Source organism: Mandrillus leucophaeus, unplaced genomic scaffold (assembly GCF_000951045.1).
Source record: "Mandrillus leucophaeus isolate KB7577 unplaced genomic scaffold, Mleu.le_1.0 Scaffold292, whole genome shotgun sequence".
Taxonomy (NCBI): Eukaryota; Metazoa; Chordata; class Mammalia; order Primates; family Cercopithecidae; genus Mandrillus; species Mandrillus leucophaeus.
Window position 1 is genome coordinate 1,622,412 of NW_012103054.1, and position 18,008 is coordinate 1,640,419.

Below are 18,008 nucleotides of genomic sequence, written 5' to 3' on the forward strand. Positions count from 1 at the left end.
CTGTCTCAGAACAAATATATATATATATAAAAATAAATCACCTGGCTTCATATATATGTAACTTAAAACATGAATTTTCTGAATTTGTTCTCATGTTAAAATAGAATTAATATTTGACCTTTTACACCTCATAGAGTTTTGGTGAGAAACATGAAAGCAGCATGTAAGAAAGTAAAGGATTTGTGGTAAACCATACTAGATTTTTGCTATAAGTGTGACACTGACATCCCAATTTTGGATAATGCATTTAATGCTTTTGTTTAGATTATAAAAATATTTGTGGTGTATTTGCCAGAAGTTTTATAAAGTATTTTATGAAGTTGCATACATGTATTTCTATTATAAAATAATCACTAAAATTAAATATCAATCCAATAATTTCTTTGTAAACTTTTGCCACAATTTCAAAAGTTATTATTTAATGATTATTTCTTAAAACAAAAAAATATATATGCATAAAGGGATACTACTCATAATATTGGTATCACAATTATTATCCATGACCAAATACTATTAGATTGCTATCTGGGTTAATGTCAATTAAATTAATCTAGTTATTCTAGCCCAATAATAAAATTGGATCCCTAAGGCTCAGTTGGTCATCATGGAAAGGTAAATCATTATCAAATGAAATGCCTAGTAATGCTAATTCTATTTTGCTCTCCTGGTCATTTCACATCAGTACACCAAACACTGTATTAAAATTTTTATCCATTAAATCTTATTTTTTCATCTTATTATAGTATCTATGTTTCATAAACAATGCAAGTCTATCATACATATGTTTTGGCAGAGAAATTTTCCTTTAAATTAGTATGATCTCAGTTCTGAGTTTCTCCCTTTCTGGAGGACCCTCTATGTTATGTTTTTGTGATTGCAGAGTCTCAGAAGGAACAGTTGTTTTTGTCTGGCACGAAAGCTGCTCAAAACCCACTGCTACTCAGGCAAAGAGCATCAAGTCAAACTGGCATTGTGGCTCTGAAGTCAGCCTCTCGAAAGTGTTGCCATCAGGCTCCGGAGCTGGCACTTTTCCTTCTCTAGTGGGTAAACACACACATTTCCTCTATAGCACTCATTAGGTAATGGAGCCAAGAAGGCCCATAACTCATCACTGACAAATTTGTGCCAGATCTTGGATATGAATTTTGGAGGATGTTCAAGTACTCACTTGGATCTCTATAAAGTTATGTCTAAAATGCAATGCTTTGCTTTAATGATAATCTGGGCTTGAATGAATCACCGTCTCTCAAATCATGGGAGACTCTCTGTAAATACAGCATTAACATGTTGCAAAACTTTGTTAATGTCATAATGGTGACATCATAGTCCCAGTCATCAAAAATTTGTTCTCTAATTTTAGTTCTTACTTTTCTTCCCAGAACGTGTTTATATACATGCTACATTGGTATGTAAACTATAACTCTAAATGTAAGGATGACTTTAGCTCCTCCCATCAAGTCCATGGCAACAGTGGCAAATCTAACTTCACGGAATTTCAAGAGCAGAGCTACTATTAGCAGAAAGATTAGCACTTGAGCTGAGGTAAAAACATTAGGTACGGTGGGTATTAGAGTTTTCTGTGTGGCAAATCAGTAGAAAATACAAATTTACATTTTGGCCTCATTTAACAACCATGCAGGAATTAGTTAACCTAGGAAAAATAAAATTGGGCAAAAGACCTCAGGAAAATGAATGGCAGACATGAAGTCAATTTAACTTTAGTGTGTGCAATAATTTATATTCCAATCCTTTGCTTTACTAGATGCTTCTGATCTTTTTCTTCCTGACTCTTACCAGATACCGTGTTCCTTCAGCAGAATATTTTCTTGTTTCTTCATGATCAAGGGTTATAATCTACTCATATGACTCCTCACAAATGTGGGGCATTTACATCTAGAAACAATTTGATAGCAATCACAACTACTACCATATGAAAGGGATTTTTGCAAAAGCATAAATACAATAAAAGGATAAAAGATTTGGGGGAGAAGCTCCCAACATGTTTGTCTTGTAATGTAAATCCTGAAGCAAAGCGACATAGCTCTACTTGAAATATGTTTATATAGATCTCCTTGTGAAAAATTTTTTGAGAGACTGTGTATCAATTGAATAGATTTGATGGCATGAGAAAACATGATAGTTGCTTCAAGTTACAGTCATATAGGCACAGCAATCAGTGTTATGTGACGATATAAATATCCTTCATATTCTATATGAAAGACAAACACTAAAGCCCAGGAAGTTTAATTAACAAATAAATCTGTGATAGTTGCTATTATTCAACCACATTTTAACTAGTGGGAAAAATAAGGCAAAATAATCTTATGCATACTTGCCCATAGGAAGTTGATATTTCTAAAGAGAGATATTATGAGTTTTGCAACAAATAGTTAAATTGAATTCTGTTTAAAAGCTGGCATTATTTATATCTTTTAATATAAACAGATTGCAGTTTAATAAATCTCCTGAGATATTTCTACACTGCTGTTTTTTATTTTAAGATTGAAGGGATTTTTCCTCTAAATAATTATCATTCAGTTTAGTTTCAGCTAAGTTGTGTTCTAATTTTAGACAGCTAAATGATACATCTCAACAGAATGCTCACAGTCTCTTTTCATTTCCATTTTACATTTTCATTATTATTCAATGACTGACAAAGGAAATATTTCATTAAAATTTAATTTTAACCTTATGAATAATAATGAATATTGTTTTGGTAATACCCCCCAAAGTTGACCACTTCCCAACAAATCTCATTATGACATTTATTGAGAGCACATCCTAGATGTTTAAATTATAGTCAACTATTAACAATAAATAATGTGACATTGTGGATAGTAATAAAAAGGGTGCCAGATAATATTTTTAAGAGACATGAGGCTTCAGTAAAAGATGACCAGAAACCCTTTGTAGCCATAGCAATGGTTGCTATTTTTACTTTCTGAAAGCAACATAGTTAGTCTCACCCAAATGGTGCACATTTCTGCTTCTCATTCTGTTTAGTTCACAGTCTTGTTCAATTATGGAGAATAAAGACATTTTGGAGCAAAACAGGTCCCTGATCAGCACTAAAGTGAGATGCTTTTTAAAGGAACTTAGGAAAGCCTATCGTTAATCATTTAAAGCATGGTAAATTCCCACTTCTCGAATGGAGTTTCAATGCATATACTTTAAATGTATTGCTATGGCAATTTGCAGCAATTAGTAAAACCCCTTAGTGACTTCAATCATGAGATTTAAGAGGAAATGAGAAGCAATTCCAAAAGAGGAAAACAACCACCATGTTGTGGCAGGTTCTCAGGATACTTTCCTAATGTAGGATTGCTGTTATTCCAAAAGCACAGTTCAAATGATTCAAGACCATCTTGTGACTTAAAGCCCTTGGACAAGTGGTTATATTTCATGAAATCATATATTTTGATTCATTGAACATAAATACACCTGTGTAAATATAGATAGGAAGATACTTGCTAGAAAGAAACTGTAAGCAGAGTAAAAGGATAGAGAGTGAATAAGAGTAACTATGTCCACATATGATAATATGGTGATTGGCAGGCCTTTCTAAACTGGGGACATATGATCTGGTGACTTTAAGGAAGGGGCAAGTAGGTTTGTGAAGATACGTATGAAAAGTGCTCAAAGCAGCAAGAGCAGGAAGTGAAAAATTGCTGGAACATGTTTAGTACATTTGTGGAAGAACAAGGAGGCCATTGTGGCCAGTGGAGAAACTGAACACAAATCAGTAAGAGCTGAGGTCAGAGACATGGGTCAGGTATAGATCACGTTGGGCCTTACGGGTTGTGGAATAAACTTGGATTTATTTTTGAATACGATTAACAGCCTTTGAAGGCATTTGAGCAGAGGAGTGAAATGATCTGATTATATATGTTCAGAAGATCATTCTGACTTTTATTTGAAGAGCTCTGGAGCAAGATCCATTAAGATACTTACTGAAATAGTTTAGGCAGGAGACACTGGTGGTTTGCATCAGAATGGCCACAGTGTCAATAAACAGCGAGGGCTCCTCTCACAATGCCTTATCCTTTTTAAGAACCACTGTAGTTACTTTTTTTCTAAAATTTCCTTCCAGAACTTGATGCAGTATTTGGCATTTAAAAGTATATCTTGACTTAGTAAATGAATAAAATGACAGAAGACTCAATAAAGCCTCGGATATTCAAACTTACCAGGATGACTAATTAAGACAAATTGAAGTAGTAAAAAGACATAATTTCATGGAATTCCTGAGGCTTATCGTGGAATACATATATTGATTAGATGAGAGTATAAATTGTTTCAACAAAATAGATCATATAGAAGGGTTTAAACCAGCTTTTTAAAAATGTTGAGTTCACTCATATTTTAATCCAAAAACAAGTGTCAAATGCAGTGACAATATTTTGAGTTAAACTAAAAACAAAATTTTAAAGTTCAAAACTAAAAACAAATGCTTTCTAGAAATATGTATCAGTGATATGATGATTTTATAAAACACATACACATCACACACACACATACCTCTGAACGGATTATTTAAAATGTATGTTTTTACCACTTATAAAAGGAAGTTACGATAAATAGGGAACATCATATATTTAAAAAACACTTATCTAAGCAATTGCATTTCCCCTCTCAACTCCCAGCACAATTTGTTAGATCTATAGTTCCATAAAATGCCATAGGCAGAGTTTACTTTTATTTCAGAAATGTGTTACTTAAAAAAAATTATGGCCAGGCGCAGTGGCTCAAGCCTGTAATCCCAGCACTTTGGGAGGCTGAGACGGGTAGATCACGAGGTCAGGAGAGCAAGACCATCCTAGCTAACACAGTGAAACCCAGTCTCTACTAAAAATACAAAAAATTAGCCGAGTGAGGTGGTGGGCACCTATAGTCCCAGCTACTCGGGAGGCTGAGGCAGGAGAATGGCATAAACCCAGGAGGCGGAGCTTGCAGTGAGCTGAGATCGCCCCACTGCCCTCCAGCCTGGGTGACAGAGCGAGACTCCGTCTTAAAAAAAAAAAAAAAAAAAAAAAAAAATTATATGTGGAGAAATGTCAGCTAGATAGCTCTTCAGTTACTATAATTATATTCAAAGTACATTGAATAATGAACCAATATCAAAATGTACATTCTCTTTTATATTGTATCAAAGGAATTTGTATTGAAATTCTTTTCATTCAACTTTTATTAATAATTTGATGAAGATTAAAGAACATGCTAATCTATTTTGTGATAATCTACAGCTGAGAGGTGCAGTTAAACTGTTAAAAGATAAAATATAAAACTAGTTAAATGAACTATAATGACATTACACATAGAAAATATAAGGTTAGAAAAAAGAATATAATGCTTAAGGTATGACTAGGTTAGTGGCTACTCATAAGAATGAGAAATCAGAGTTAACTAGATAAAAGCATAACTCTTAACTGATGTTAGCATATGCCTTAACGCCTTAATATTTGGTTTACCTCACTTTGGAAGCCTTCCTGCTCCTGCAGTGCTGGGTTTTATACCCTTCTTCTACCAATAAATTGGTTTGGCCAATGCTAACACCAAAATAATGAGGTGTAAGATTATGAAATAATAAAAACTCTGGATTTCTTTGAACATTAATAAATGTGAATAATCTTTACAGTTTGGTTTAACTCTAAGGGCACAGATATGCCAGAAGAGAATCCTGATGCTACTCATAAGGTCCTAAGGCCTGTCTTTCAATTGCTCCTTTTACATTTTTTTTTCTTAATTCAAGAAATCTCCATTTCCTCAAAGGTGGAAATAACATGTTTTTCTGATTACTCACCTCTAGTGTTTAACAACATGCCTTCCACTATGTATACCACCTATTTATTAAAAACAATTATTTCAAGTAAATGAAGGGAACTAAGGTGGCTACAAATGTGAGAAATCACAGAAGAGCCTCAGGACTGAGTGAAGCCTGCCTACCAGCCTACTAGCCATTACACTTAAGAATCATCTACTGGATCACAGACCAAACTTCAATAGCAAAAATATTTTGCTAACTCACACCCTGTAAAACTAAGACAAGAATTCAGCTACAAATAAAGACCCATAACAAAACCTTGACCCTCTGAAAATTTCCAGAAATAAAGTAAACTGATTATAATCAAATTACACCACAGTTAAAGGAACATCAGCCCACACAGATGAAAAAGAATCAGCACAAGAACTCTGGCAACTCAAAAAGCCAGTGTGTCTTTTTTTTTGGAGATTTTTTTTTTTTTAATTTCCCCACACTGGCAACTCAAAAAGCCAGTTGTCTTTTTTTTTTTTTTTTTTTTCCCTCCAAATGACCACAGTAGCTCCCCAGCAAGGATTCTTAACCAGTTAAAATGGTTGAAATGACAGACATAGAATTCAGAATATGGATAGGAATGAAAATTATGGAAATTAAGGAGGAACTCAAAACTCAATCCAAGAAATCTAAGGATTACAACAAAATGGATCAGGAACTGAAAGACAAAATAGCCATTTAAAGAAAGAATCAAACTGATCTGATAGGGCTGAAAGACACACTACAACAAGAATTTTACAACACAATTGCAAATATTAACAGCAGAAGAGAGCAAACTGAGGAAAGACTCTCAGAGCTGTAAGACTGGTCCTCTGAACTAATTTAGTCAGACAAAAATAAATAAAAAATGAATAAAAAACAACAAACAAAAACTTCAAAAAACATGGAATTATGTCAAGAGACCAAATCTATGACTCACTGGTGTCCCAAGAAAAAAAGGAAAGTATGCAACTTGAAAAACATATTTGAGGATGTCATTCATGAAAATTTCCCCAACCTCACACAAGAGGCCAACATTCAAATTCAGGAAATGCAGAGAACCCCAAGATACATACTCATTAGATTCTCCAAGGTCAACATGAAAGCAAAAATATTAAATGCAGATAAAGAGAAGCAGGTGACCTACAAGTGGAGCCCTAGAAGGCTAACAGCAGAACTTTCAGCGGAAACCTCATAAGACAGAAGAGTTTGGTCATCTATTTTCAGCATTCTAAGCTCAACACGTGATCAAATGGACTTAACAGATATTTATAGAACTCACCTCTCAAAATCAAAATAATACACTTTCTTATCAGCACATAGCACATATCCTAAAATTAACCACACAACGCAGCATTAAGAGGAAAGTTTATAATACTAAACACTCACACAAAAACGTTAGAAAGATCTCAAATTAACAACCAAACATCACACCTGAGGAAATAGAAAAACAAAAGCAAACCAACCCCAAAGCTAGCAAAAGACAAGAAATAACCAAAATCAGAGTAGAACTGAATGAAGTTGAGACATAAAAAAACATACAAAAGGTCAATGAAAGCAGAAGTTGGTTATTTGAAAGAATAAATAAGATAGAACACTAGCAAGATCAATAAAGACAAAAAGAGAATATCCAAATAAACATATTCAGAAATGACAAAGCTGACATTACAAACAATCTCACGGAAATACAAAAAATCTCCAGAGACTACTACAAAGACCTCTATGCACACAAGTTAGAAAACCTAGAAGAAATGGATAAATTTCTGGGAATATACAGCCTATTAAAACTGAACCAGGTATAAATTCAAATCGTGAATAGACCAATAATTCATTCTGAAACGGAATAAGAAAAAAGGCTACCAACCAGGGAAAGCCCATGTCCAGATGGATTCACAGCCAGATTCGACCAGACATGTAAAGAAGAACGGGTACCATTCTTACTAAAACTATTCCAAAAAACTGAGTAGGAGACATTCTTCCCTAACTCATTCTATGAGACCAGCATCATCCTGATACCAAAACCAGTAGAGAGACAAAACAAAAAAGAAAATTATAGGCTAATATCTTTGATAAACATAGATGCAAAATCCTTAATAAAATACTAGCAAATTGAACCCAGCAGCACATCAAAATGCTAATCCATTATGATCAAGTAAGCTTTATCCTTGGGATACAAGGTTGGTTCAACATACGCAAATCAATAAATGTGATTAATCACATAAAGAGAACTATAAACAGAAACTATATAACCATATCAATAGATTCAGCAAAGGCTTTCAATAAAATTCAGCTTTCCTTCATATTAAAAATCCTCAACAATCTAGGCATCGAAAGGACATACCTCAAAATAATAAGAGCCATCTGTGACAAACCCATAACCAGTATCATACAGAACAGACAAAAGCTGCAAGCACCACCCTTGAAAACTGGCACAAGACAAGGATACCCTCTCTCATCACTCCTATTCAATATAGTACTGAAATCCTAGTCAGAGCAATTGGGCAAGAGAAAGAAATAAAAAGCATCTAAATACAAAGAGAGGAATTCAAACTATTCCTGTTTGCAGTCAATATAATTTTGTAACTAGAAAACCCCATTCTCTGCCAATGGCTCCTAGATCATATAAACAACTTCAGCAAAGTTTCAGGATACAAAATCAATGTAGAAAAATTAGTAGCATTTCTATACACCAGCAACATCCAAGCTGAGAGCTAAATTAAGAATGCAGTCCTATCCACAATAGCCATAAAAAAGATAAAATACCTAGGAATAAAGCTAACCAGGGAGGTGAAAGATCTCTACAATGAGAATTACAAAACGTTGCTCAAAGAAATCATAGATGAAATAAACAAATGGAAAAACATTCCATGTTCATGATAGGCAGGATGAATATTGTTAAAATGCTATACTGCCCAAAGCAGTTTACAGATTCAATGCTATTTCTATTGAACTACCAATGACATTCTTCACTAACTAAATAAAACTAAACACAGAACTAAAAAAAGCTATTTTAAAATTCATATGAAACTAAAAAAGAGCCTGAATAGCCAAAGCAATCCTAAACAAAAAGAACAAGGCTGGAGGCATCACAGTATCTGACTTCAAACAATGTTACAAGGCTACAGTAATAAAAACAGCATGGTACTAGTATAAAATAGACACATAGACCAATGGAACAGACTAGAGAGCCCAGATATAAAGCCATACACCTGAAACCATCTGATCTTTGACAAAGCTGACAAAAACAAGCATGGGGAAAGGACTCCCTACTTAATAAATGGTGCTATGATAACTGGCTAGTCATACAGAGAAGATTGAAACTAGACCCCTTCCTTACACCATATACAAAAATCAGCTCAAGATGGATTAAGGCTCAAATGCAAAACCTAAAATTATAAAATCCTTGAAGAAAACCTAGGAAATACCATTTTAGACTTAAGCTCTGGCAAATATTTCATGATGAAGACATCAAAAACAACTGCAACAAAACCAAAAATTGACAAATGCTACTGAATCAAGCAAAAAAGCTTCTGCACAGCAAAGAAAACTATTGACACAGTAAACGGACGACACACATAATGGGAGAAAATATTTGTAAACTATGCATCTGACAAAGGTCTAATATCCAGAATCTATAAGGAACTTAAACAATTTAACAAGCAAAACATACACAAACTCATTAAAAAGTGGGCAAAGGATATGAACACTTTTCAAATAGCCAACAAGTAAATGAAAAAAAAAATGTTCAACGTTACTCATCATTAGTGATCACTAATCACTGCTAATGGGGATATAAATTACTTCAGCCATTGTGGAATTTTGGAGATTACTCAAAGAACCTAAAACTGAACTGCCATTCAACCCAGTGATCCCATTTTTGGGTGTACACCCAAAGGAAGTCATTCTACCATAAGGACACATGCATGTGTATGTTCATTGCAGCACTATTCACAATAACAAAGACATGGAATCAACTTAGGTGCCAATCAGTGGTAGACGGGATAAGTAAAATGTGGTAAATATGTACCATGGAATACTATGTAAGCCATAACAAAGGACGAAATCATGTTTTTTTGCAGCAACATGGATGGAGCTGGAGACCATTATCCTAAGTGAACTAAAGCAGGAACAGGAAACTAAACATCGCATATTCTTATTATAAGTGAGAACTCAACCTTGAGTACACATAGACAAAGATGGGAACAATAGACACTAAGACCTACATGAGGATGAAGATAGGAGGAGATTGAGGATCAAAAAAAATACCTATTGAGTACTATGTTTATTATCTAGGTGATGAAGCAACATGTACACCAAACTCCCACAACTTGCAATTTATCTATAGAATCAACCTGCAAATGTATCCCTAAAATTAAAAGTAAAACAAAATAAAATAAAGTATCTGATATCTCAAAAATCACCAAATATTCCACAGAGCTGTAATTACCAGAACAAAACATAAATGTAACAACATTAATGAAAACACTAACAAATTATGTAATGAAATGCATGTGCCTATCATGCTAATATACTTTTACAAAGATTAGTGAGATTTCACTGGGAAAGAGTTTCTGAATTTTCTTATTTTAAGATAGTTTCAGCGCTTTTTAAGTGGGCTAGACATTCCAAAAGATATTGAAAGAAAAACAAATACAATGTGGAACACTGGATCACAGAGCAGTGCAATGTAGTTAAAGTAATATTTAGAGGGGAATTTAGTTTCCCAAATGCTTATTCTACAATAGAAAAATGACTGAAATTAGGAGGTATAAATTTATTTTTAAGTATACCATGGAATACTATGCGGCCATAATGATGAATGAAATAATGTCCTTTGCAGCAACATGGATGCACTTAGATGTCATTATCCTAAGCAAATTAACCCAGAAACAGAAAATGAAATATTACATATTCTTACTTATAAGTGGGAGTTAACCCATTTATGGGTTAACACTGGGCATACTTGCACAAAAAGATGGGAATAGGAGATACTAGGAACTACGGGGCATGAGGAGTGGAGTGGGCAAGTACTGAAAAACTACCTACTGGGCTCCATGCTCAGAACCGGAGTAACAGGTTCCATCATACTCCAGACCTCAGCATCATGCAATATACCCTTGTAACAAACCTGCACACATATCCCCTGAAACAAAACTAAATGTTGAAAGTTTAAAAGTGAAAAATAAAAAAGTTAGTGCAAACAAAATTTTTTAAAAGTCGGAAAAAAATTGGAGAAAAATAAAATAAATGAACAGAGACAAAAACTGGCTTTTGAAGTAAGTCATAAAAGTGACAAATTTTTGGCCTGGGGCAATGGCTCATGCCTATAATCCCAGCACTTTGGGAGGCCAAGTTGGGTGGATCACCAGAGGTCAGAAGTTCGAGACCAGCCTGGCCAACATGGTAGAACGCTGTTTCCACTAAAAATACAAAAATTAGCCAGGCGTGGTGGTGCGTGCCTTTAGTCCAAGCTCCTCGAGAGGCTGAGGCAGAAGAATCACTTGAGGGGAGGTGGAGGTGGCAGTAAGCCGAGATCACACCACTGCACTCCAGCCTGGGCAACAGAGTGAGACTCCATCTCAAACAAACAAACAAATAAAAAAACTGAAAAATTTTTGTAGAAATAGATTAAGAAAGCAGAAAAAAAAAATCTGAAAAAAGTATATAAATTTAAGCATCGCAGGCATTACAAAAATCTTATGAGGACATAAGAATAGGTAAATAAATTTGTGTTAATATATATAAACATTTAGATATAATGGACAAATTACTAGAAGAATACCATTAGTTCCAGAAGAAACAGATATAATCAACTACTACTTTAACTACATAAAATGTTAGCCAAGTGGTTAAAAACGTATGCTCCAAGGAAAGTTCAGGTCAACAGAGCTTCATCCATAAAAAAATCCATAATGATCACTAAAGAAATAATTTTAGTTTACAACAAACAATTATGAAGTATAAAAAACAGCAAGTATTAAATAGTCATTTTATGAAGCTGTAATTATACTGTTACCAAAACTTGACAAAGACTTGATAAGAATAGAAAATTTGGGGCCAATATTAATTCATAGGTAAAGATTTGAAAATGCCACACAAAATATTAACAAATCAAATATAGTTATTAAAAAAAAGAAAGATTTAATCTAGAATTACAAATTTGGTTTCTGTTAGAAAAGCAACAGATATAATTTAACCAAATAACAGATTAAAGGAGAAAATTTATCTTATCTATGTTAATAAATGCAAATGAACAGAAAACTTTTAATAGAATCAGCATTCCTTCAGGTTAAAAGAAAGTCACAAACTCTCAGCAAAACAGATTCAGAAGTAACATAAGTGTATTTGTTAAAGTGCATAATGTATTTGTATTGTGTTAATAAACATGATAAAATGTATTTACATTAGATAAATTGATCTAACAATAGACAGGCAGATAAAAATCTCAAAATGAGCACTTAAATTCCTTTTGTGAGAATCATAAAATGCCAGAAGTAGCCATTATTACCAACTATTCAATGTTACACTGCAGTTCTTAGCAATTATAATAACAGGAGAAAACTAAAACTAAAATTATAGGTCTAGAATAGAAAAAAACATTTTTAAAATCACTGTCATTACTAGCAAATATGAGTGTCTACATTTTGAAAATCCAAAATAAACTATTGGTAAATGTTTTGAATTAATAGAAAAGCTTAGAACATTTTCTAAATTCATATCAGTGTTAAGAGTTATTAACATTTCTATATTACAATTACAAACAATGAGGAATTTCAATATAATCGTTATGTGAACAAAATCAATATAATATTAGTTTACTAAGATTAATACTAAACATAATCTGAGAACAAAATTACAAAGCCATCCTTAAATATAATAAAGAAGTAGCAAATAAATATAATAATGTACCATAGAATAGACTATTCTATATTGGAAAATATCAATAATCCCCTAATTCATCCATAGGCTAAACACAATTCAAAAATTCCCACTTTTTTGTGCGTATCTTCGTATGTTAATGTGAAATTTAAAACTGAATACAAACTTTTAAGGAAGAATACAATGTAAGAATGACAACAAAAAGAAGAGCAAGAATGTAGCTCTTTTTTGGTGAGCTATACCAGCTATTAATAGCTGTAATAAAGATATAGTACATTAGCTATTGTGGCATTAGCACAGGGATTTTTACTCATAGAACAAGATTAAGGACCCAGAAGGAGAACACACAAATATGGGAACTTAATTTATAATAGAGTCAATAGTTCACAGCAATGGAAGGAAAGACAAATTTCTTAATAAATGTTGCTAATAATTGGTTAAGTGAATAAAAACTAAATAAATATTGGATCCCTACCTCACATCATATAAAAATGAACACTAGGTGTATTTAAGACCCAAATGTAAAATGTAAAATTATCAAGTTTATTTATTTATTTATTTATTTATTTAGAGACAGGGTTTCCAGCCTAGGCTGGATAGCTCACTGCAGCCTCAAATTCCAGGCTCAAGTGATCCTCCTGCCTCAGCCTTCCATGTAGCTGAGACCACAGGCACATGTCACCACACCTGGAAGAATATATATATTTTTTTAATTGTAGAGATGAGGTCTCACTATGTTTCCCAGGCTGCTCTCAAACTCCCGGGCTCAAGCAATCCTCCCTCAGCTGCCTCCCAGTGTGCTGGGATTACAGGTGTGAGCCACTGTGCCCAGCCAAAATTATCAAATTTTTAAAAGACAATGTAGAACATCAGTATGACCTATCTTTTACAAATGATTGCTGAATTTGGCTATCTCAAAATGGAAAACTATTCATTAAACCATACATAAAGAGATTTTTTAAAATAGTCTACAAAATGTAGGATAAGTTCTTGTCACTAAATATAACCACCAAAGGATATAATTTAAAATAAATCAAGAACACTGCGTGGAGCAAATAATTCAAAAGATGGAAACAGAAATGAATAGGACCTTTACCAAAAAGGAAGAACAAATGGCCCAAAAGCATAAAAAAGATATCAACCACATTTTAATGTGTTTGCATTAATAAAATGCAAATCTAAGTAACAGTGAGAGACTATTTCATATCACCAAATTTGGGGAAAAAGTCAGACAATTTCAAATATTCACAAGGACGTACAGCAATGAGAATTCTATCCGTTACTGATTGAAATGAAATTGGTGTATCAATTTTGGCAGCTAGTCATGCCCTAATAAAGTTCAACTGTGCATTCTCTAGACATACAAATCTACTATTAAATATGTACCTTAATAAAATATTGTCTCTACCCCAGAACCATGCACAAGAATACTTATAGCAGCATTATACACAACAACTAAAACTATTCAAAGGCCCACCAAGAGGACAATGTTACAGAAAATTTAACAACAGTAAAAATGAACCAACATTTCACGCATTGATCTAGATAAATCTCAAAAATATTTTTGAGTGAAAGAAGAAAGTCATACAGTAAAATTAAATTTTTAGATAAAGGTCAAACACTGGCAAAACTTACCAGTATTTGATTCAGGATAAATACACTGGCAGTAAAAACTACAGCGAAAAATAATAGAGTAAACACAAAATTAAAGTCTTGGAGGGGACACAATGGCACAAATGATCCTTTTTCTTGTCCTACATATGAAATATACAGATGTTATTTGATTTTGACTCTGTACCTGAGTGTGTGTGTACACACATGTATGTTTTAATACATTTTTCTTTATGATATATTGCATTGTATAAAAATAAATTTTAGTGTATAAATTTATCATATATCCTCCAGTGAAAAAAAAATTCTACTATTTAAAAGCTTTTTAATTACACAAAGAATTTGTACTTAAAAACTTGTGATATTACCAATTTCTTTTGTAGATCAGTTTTCCCTTGGTCCAAGTAAAGATGAAGATAGAAAAGACAAGTTTATTCAGGAGGTGGAAAGGGTGGTATGGAGCATATATAAATGTGAAGCACTGGATTTTGCATTCAAAACTCATTAGTACAAGCAAAGGATAGGCATGCCAATTCATGTTAAAGTAACTTAGATGGATTAATAATTACAGTTATCATTAGTCGAGTTTCCAATATGTCCAAATAATTGGACAATTACTGTAGGTATATTATCTTTAATCCTTAAATAAATTCTACAAAGTAGAATATCAGAAACAGAAATTGATTCGCCACAGCGCCTGTATGGAAATGCTAGGATTTGAACCTAGGTGTGTCTTTCTCCTATTGTGTCCTTGCCATTACTCTATATTGTCCAAATATTATTATTTAACAGTGGAGTATAATGGACCATGATAAGACCTCGTTCTTAATCCAGAGCTGCAAATTATTAGCTGCTTGAACTTGGATAAAATTTAATAAATTCATAGGAACTCAATTTTATTTAATTTGGGATACCTATCAGAGTTATTCTGAGATTTAAATAAAATACATATGCAAAGTACTTAGTAGAAAACACGCATTCAATAAATTTGGGCAATTTTATTATTATTATTAACTTGTGGAAGATTCAACTGGTAAGATTATGAAAACATTCCAAAAAACTTGAGCATCCTGGGGTCATAAGGAGAAACAAGTAGTTGGATTAATACAGGGTTGATCAAGCAAATAGAGGAAAAAGATAAAAGTACTAGAAAAGTGAGGATGCTGGTAAGGAACTCACTTTCACGACCATTCATGGGGTCACTGCTAAGGTGGAAAGATGATAGAACCTGGAAGAAGTTGATTCTTTGAAAACAGGGAACATCTTTGGAATAAGCTGCTTTAATAAAGTTGAGGATAGGGCGTGGGGCAGGCCTTTTTTTTGAAGAAAAGGAATGGAAGAAAATAAAAAAGACTGTAATTAAGTCAGCCATATCTGATACAGAGCTACGAACATTTCACAGCCCAGAACAATTTTGTTCCTAACTCTAGTTGAGTAAGAGGACCTCACACCGTGGCTAGTCATAATTTGGCTGCTGATTTGACCTTGAATGCAGTGTCTCATGGCTGCTGAGATGTCTTTACCAAACTTTAGCTGCTCTATTTCTGTGACATCCTCACTGAGAAAATAACTTACTTGGCTGAACAAAAGAATATGCATTTCCTATCATGAGTTACTCACTTTCACTGGATTTCTACTTACATACCCTTCCGAATTTCTGTTCACAACAACCTAATCTTTAAGTCCTTCTAGAAAGACTTAACTTTTGTTTGTTTGTTTGTTTGTTTGTTTGAGACGGAGTCTTGCTCTGTCGCCCAGGCTGGAGTGAAGTGGCATGATCTCAGCTCACTGCAAACTCCACCTCCTGGGCCATTCTCCTGCCTCGGTCTCCCGCATAGCTGGGACTACAGGTGCCCACCACCAGGCCTGGCTAATCTTTTGTATTTTTAGTAGAGATGGGGTTTTACCATGTTAGCAGGATGGTCTCGATCTCCTGACCTTGTCATCTGCCCGCCTTGGCCTCCCAAAGTGGAAAGACTCATTCTTTCCTGCTACTTTGTCCTTTAACTCTAGCACAAGTCTAGAACTCTGCTACAAATAAACAGACCTACTTGATTCCATTTAACTGTCTGATTGCTTTTCCAACTATTGCCAACCTTAGAAACCCATCTGCTTGACCTGCTGGCTTGCTGTACGTCCTGCCAGTGTCTAGAAATGTTGGTAGAAATTAAATACTTCGCATTGCCAGTTAGATACACTTCAGCTCTAAGGAGTGAATCTTGCTCAAGATACATATCTACCAGGTCAAGTCTCGTTGATAAATCCCAGGATACCCCTAGAAATTATTAACAAGCAGTTGGGAATATACAGTACTATATATTTATTAAATTTTAATGACTTTTACTGCAGCTAATATTAAAAAGACTATTCATTATTTGTTTTCTCTCTGAAATTTGAAGTCACTTAGGTTCTGTCTAGTATCACCTCCAATATCCCCATGAAACATACTTTACTGTGTGCAGAAGAAATGCTAATTAGAGATCCTTTACGTGACAAATGAGACACTGCTGAGAATGAAGTAGCACTTTGGCGTACACTGAACTTCATACCTGAGCGCATAGCCTCTTTCTGAATGCTTTCATAGTCATGCCAGTCCTTTCTTCTCAAACCATCTGTCCATGAATAGAATTGCCCATCTCCCAGGCCCAGTGGAAATGTCTGTGGAAAAGGAAAGTATTCAAGCATAAAAAGGAGGTATTTCCTTTTGCATGGTAGGTAAACACAGCCGGGCACATAATAGGCAATCAAAGAATATCTGTTAAATAAGTGAATCCTCTGTGTATAGTGAAAAGAAAGCTATCGCTGGTGACCAGATTTATACACATTTTAAATCTTTTTTTTTCTAACCTTTAAAATGAGAGCACACCTCTCCCACAACAACTACCATTCCCTATTTTATTTCATCCAGAGACACTACTATTTAGTGTGTCACCTGTAAGCATAAATGCCTAGCTGTTTTTATTTGCCCAAAGTGTAAATATTGATGGTGCTACCAATTTTGGTGTTGCATTGAATTAATTTTGTTTGGGATTGGTACAGTTTTATTTATTTTGATCAAACATATCTGAACGGCTTTGTAGTAACATTAGCAACCATTCATTGAATGCTCACTATGTGCCAGGTTCTATGTTAAATACTCTGCGTATAGAAGTTTGTTTAATCCTTATGATAGCCTCGGGTTGTAAATCCCCATTTTTCTGCTGAGTAAACTGAGGATCAAATAACTAAAATAACTTGAGGTAAACCACAGTGGCAGAGCCAGGACTTGGACCAGTTCTGTTAAGACCAAAACTGTGCTCTTAAAAACTATTAAATACTGTCTCTCATCTAGATTTCTGGAAACATAGTACATGTTTACACTTATAGTTAAAATTATCACCCATTCATCAACTATAGTCACAAAATACAGTTCATGCTTTTCCAAAGTCTAATATGTTATCATGTCAACGTGAAAATTATTTCTGTGTACATTGCTGAAGCTACTTCTTTTTTGTGGTGTTTATTTCTGGTAATAAGAAACAATAATCATTTTGAATAAAATTTATCTTCACAATCTGGTAGTCAAGATAATGTAAAATAAGTGTTTTCAAATTTACATACTATTTTTTCTTTTGTTCTTTTTTGGAAATAAGTAATACATCAACTGAATGAAGAAAATAAAATTCTAGAAAGCAAAAAGAAAAAGTCAATTTAGCCAAAAAATGAATAATTTCAGTGAGGTAATTTT

The 18,008-nt window shown here is 33.8% G+C and overlaps 1 protein-coding gene across 2 annotated transcripts in view; it reads right to left on the bottom strand.

The window, feature by feature from the left end:
* GALNTL6 (polypeptide N-acetylgalactosaminyltransferase-like 6) overlaps positions 1-18,008 on the bottom strand; it is a 1,310,737-nt gene that overhangs the window by 863,422 nt on the left and 429,307 nt on the right. For both annotated transcript variants that reach the window (XM_011986093.1, XM_011986094.1), the window contains one exon: positions 16,831-16,939. In XM_011986093.1, coding sequence (XP_011841483.1) covers positions 16,831-16,939 — 109 coding nt within the window. The remainder of the gene's footprint in view (positions 1-16,830; positions 16,940-18,008) is intronic.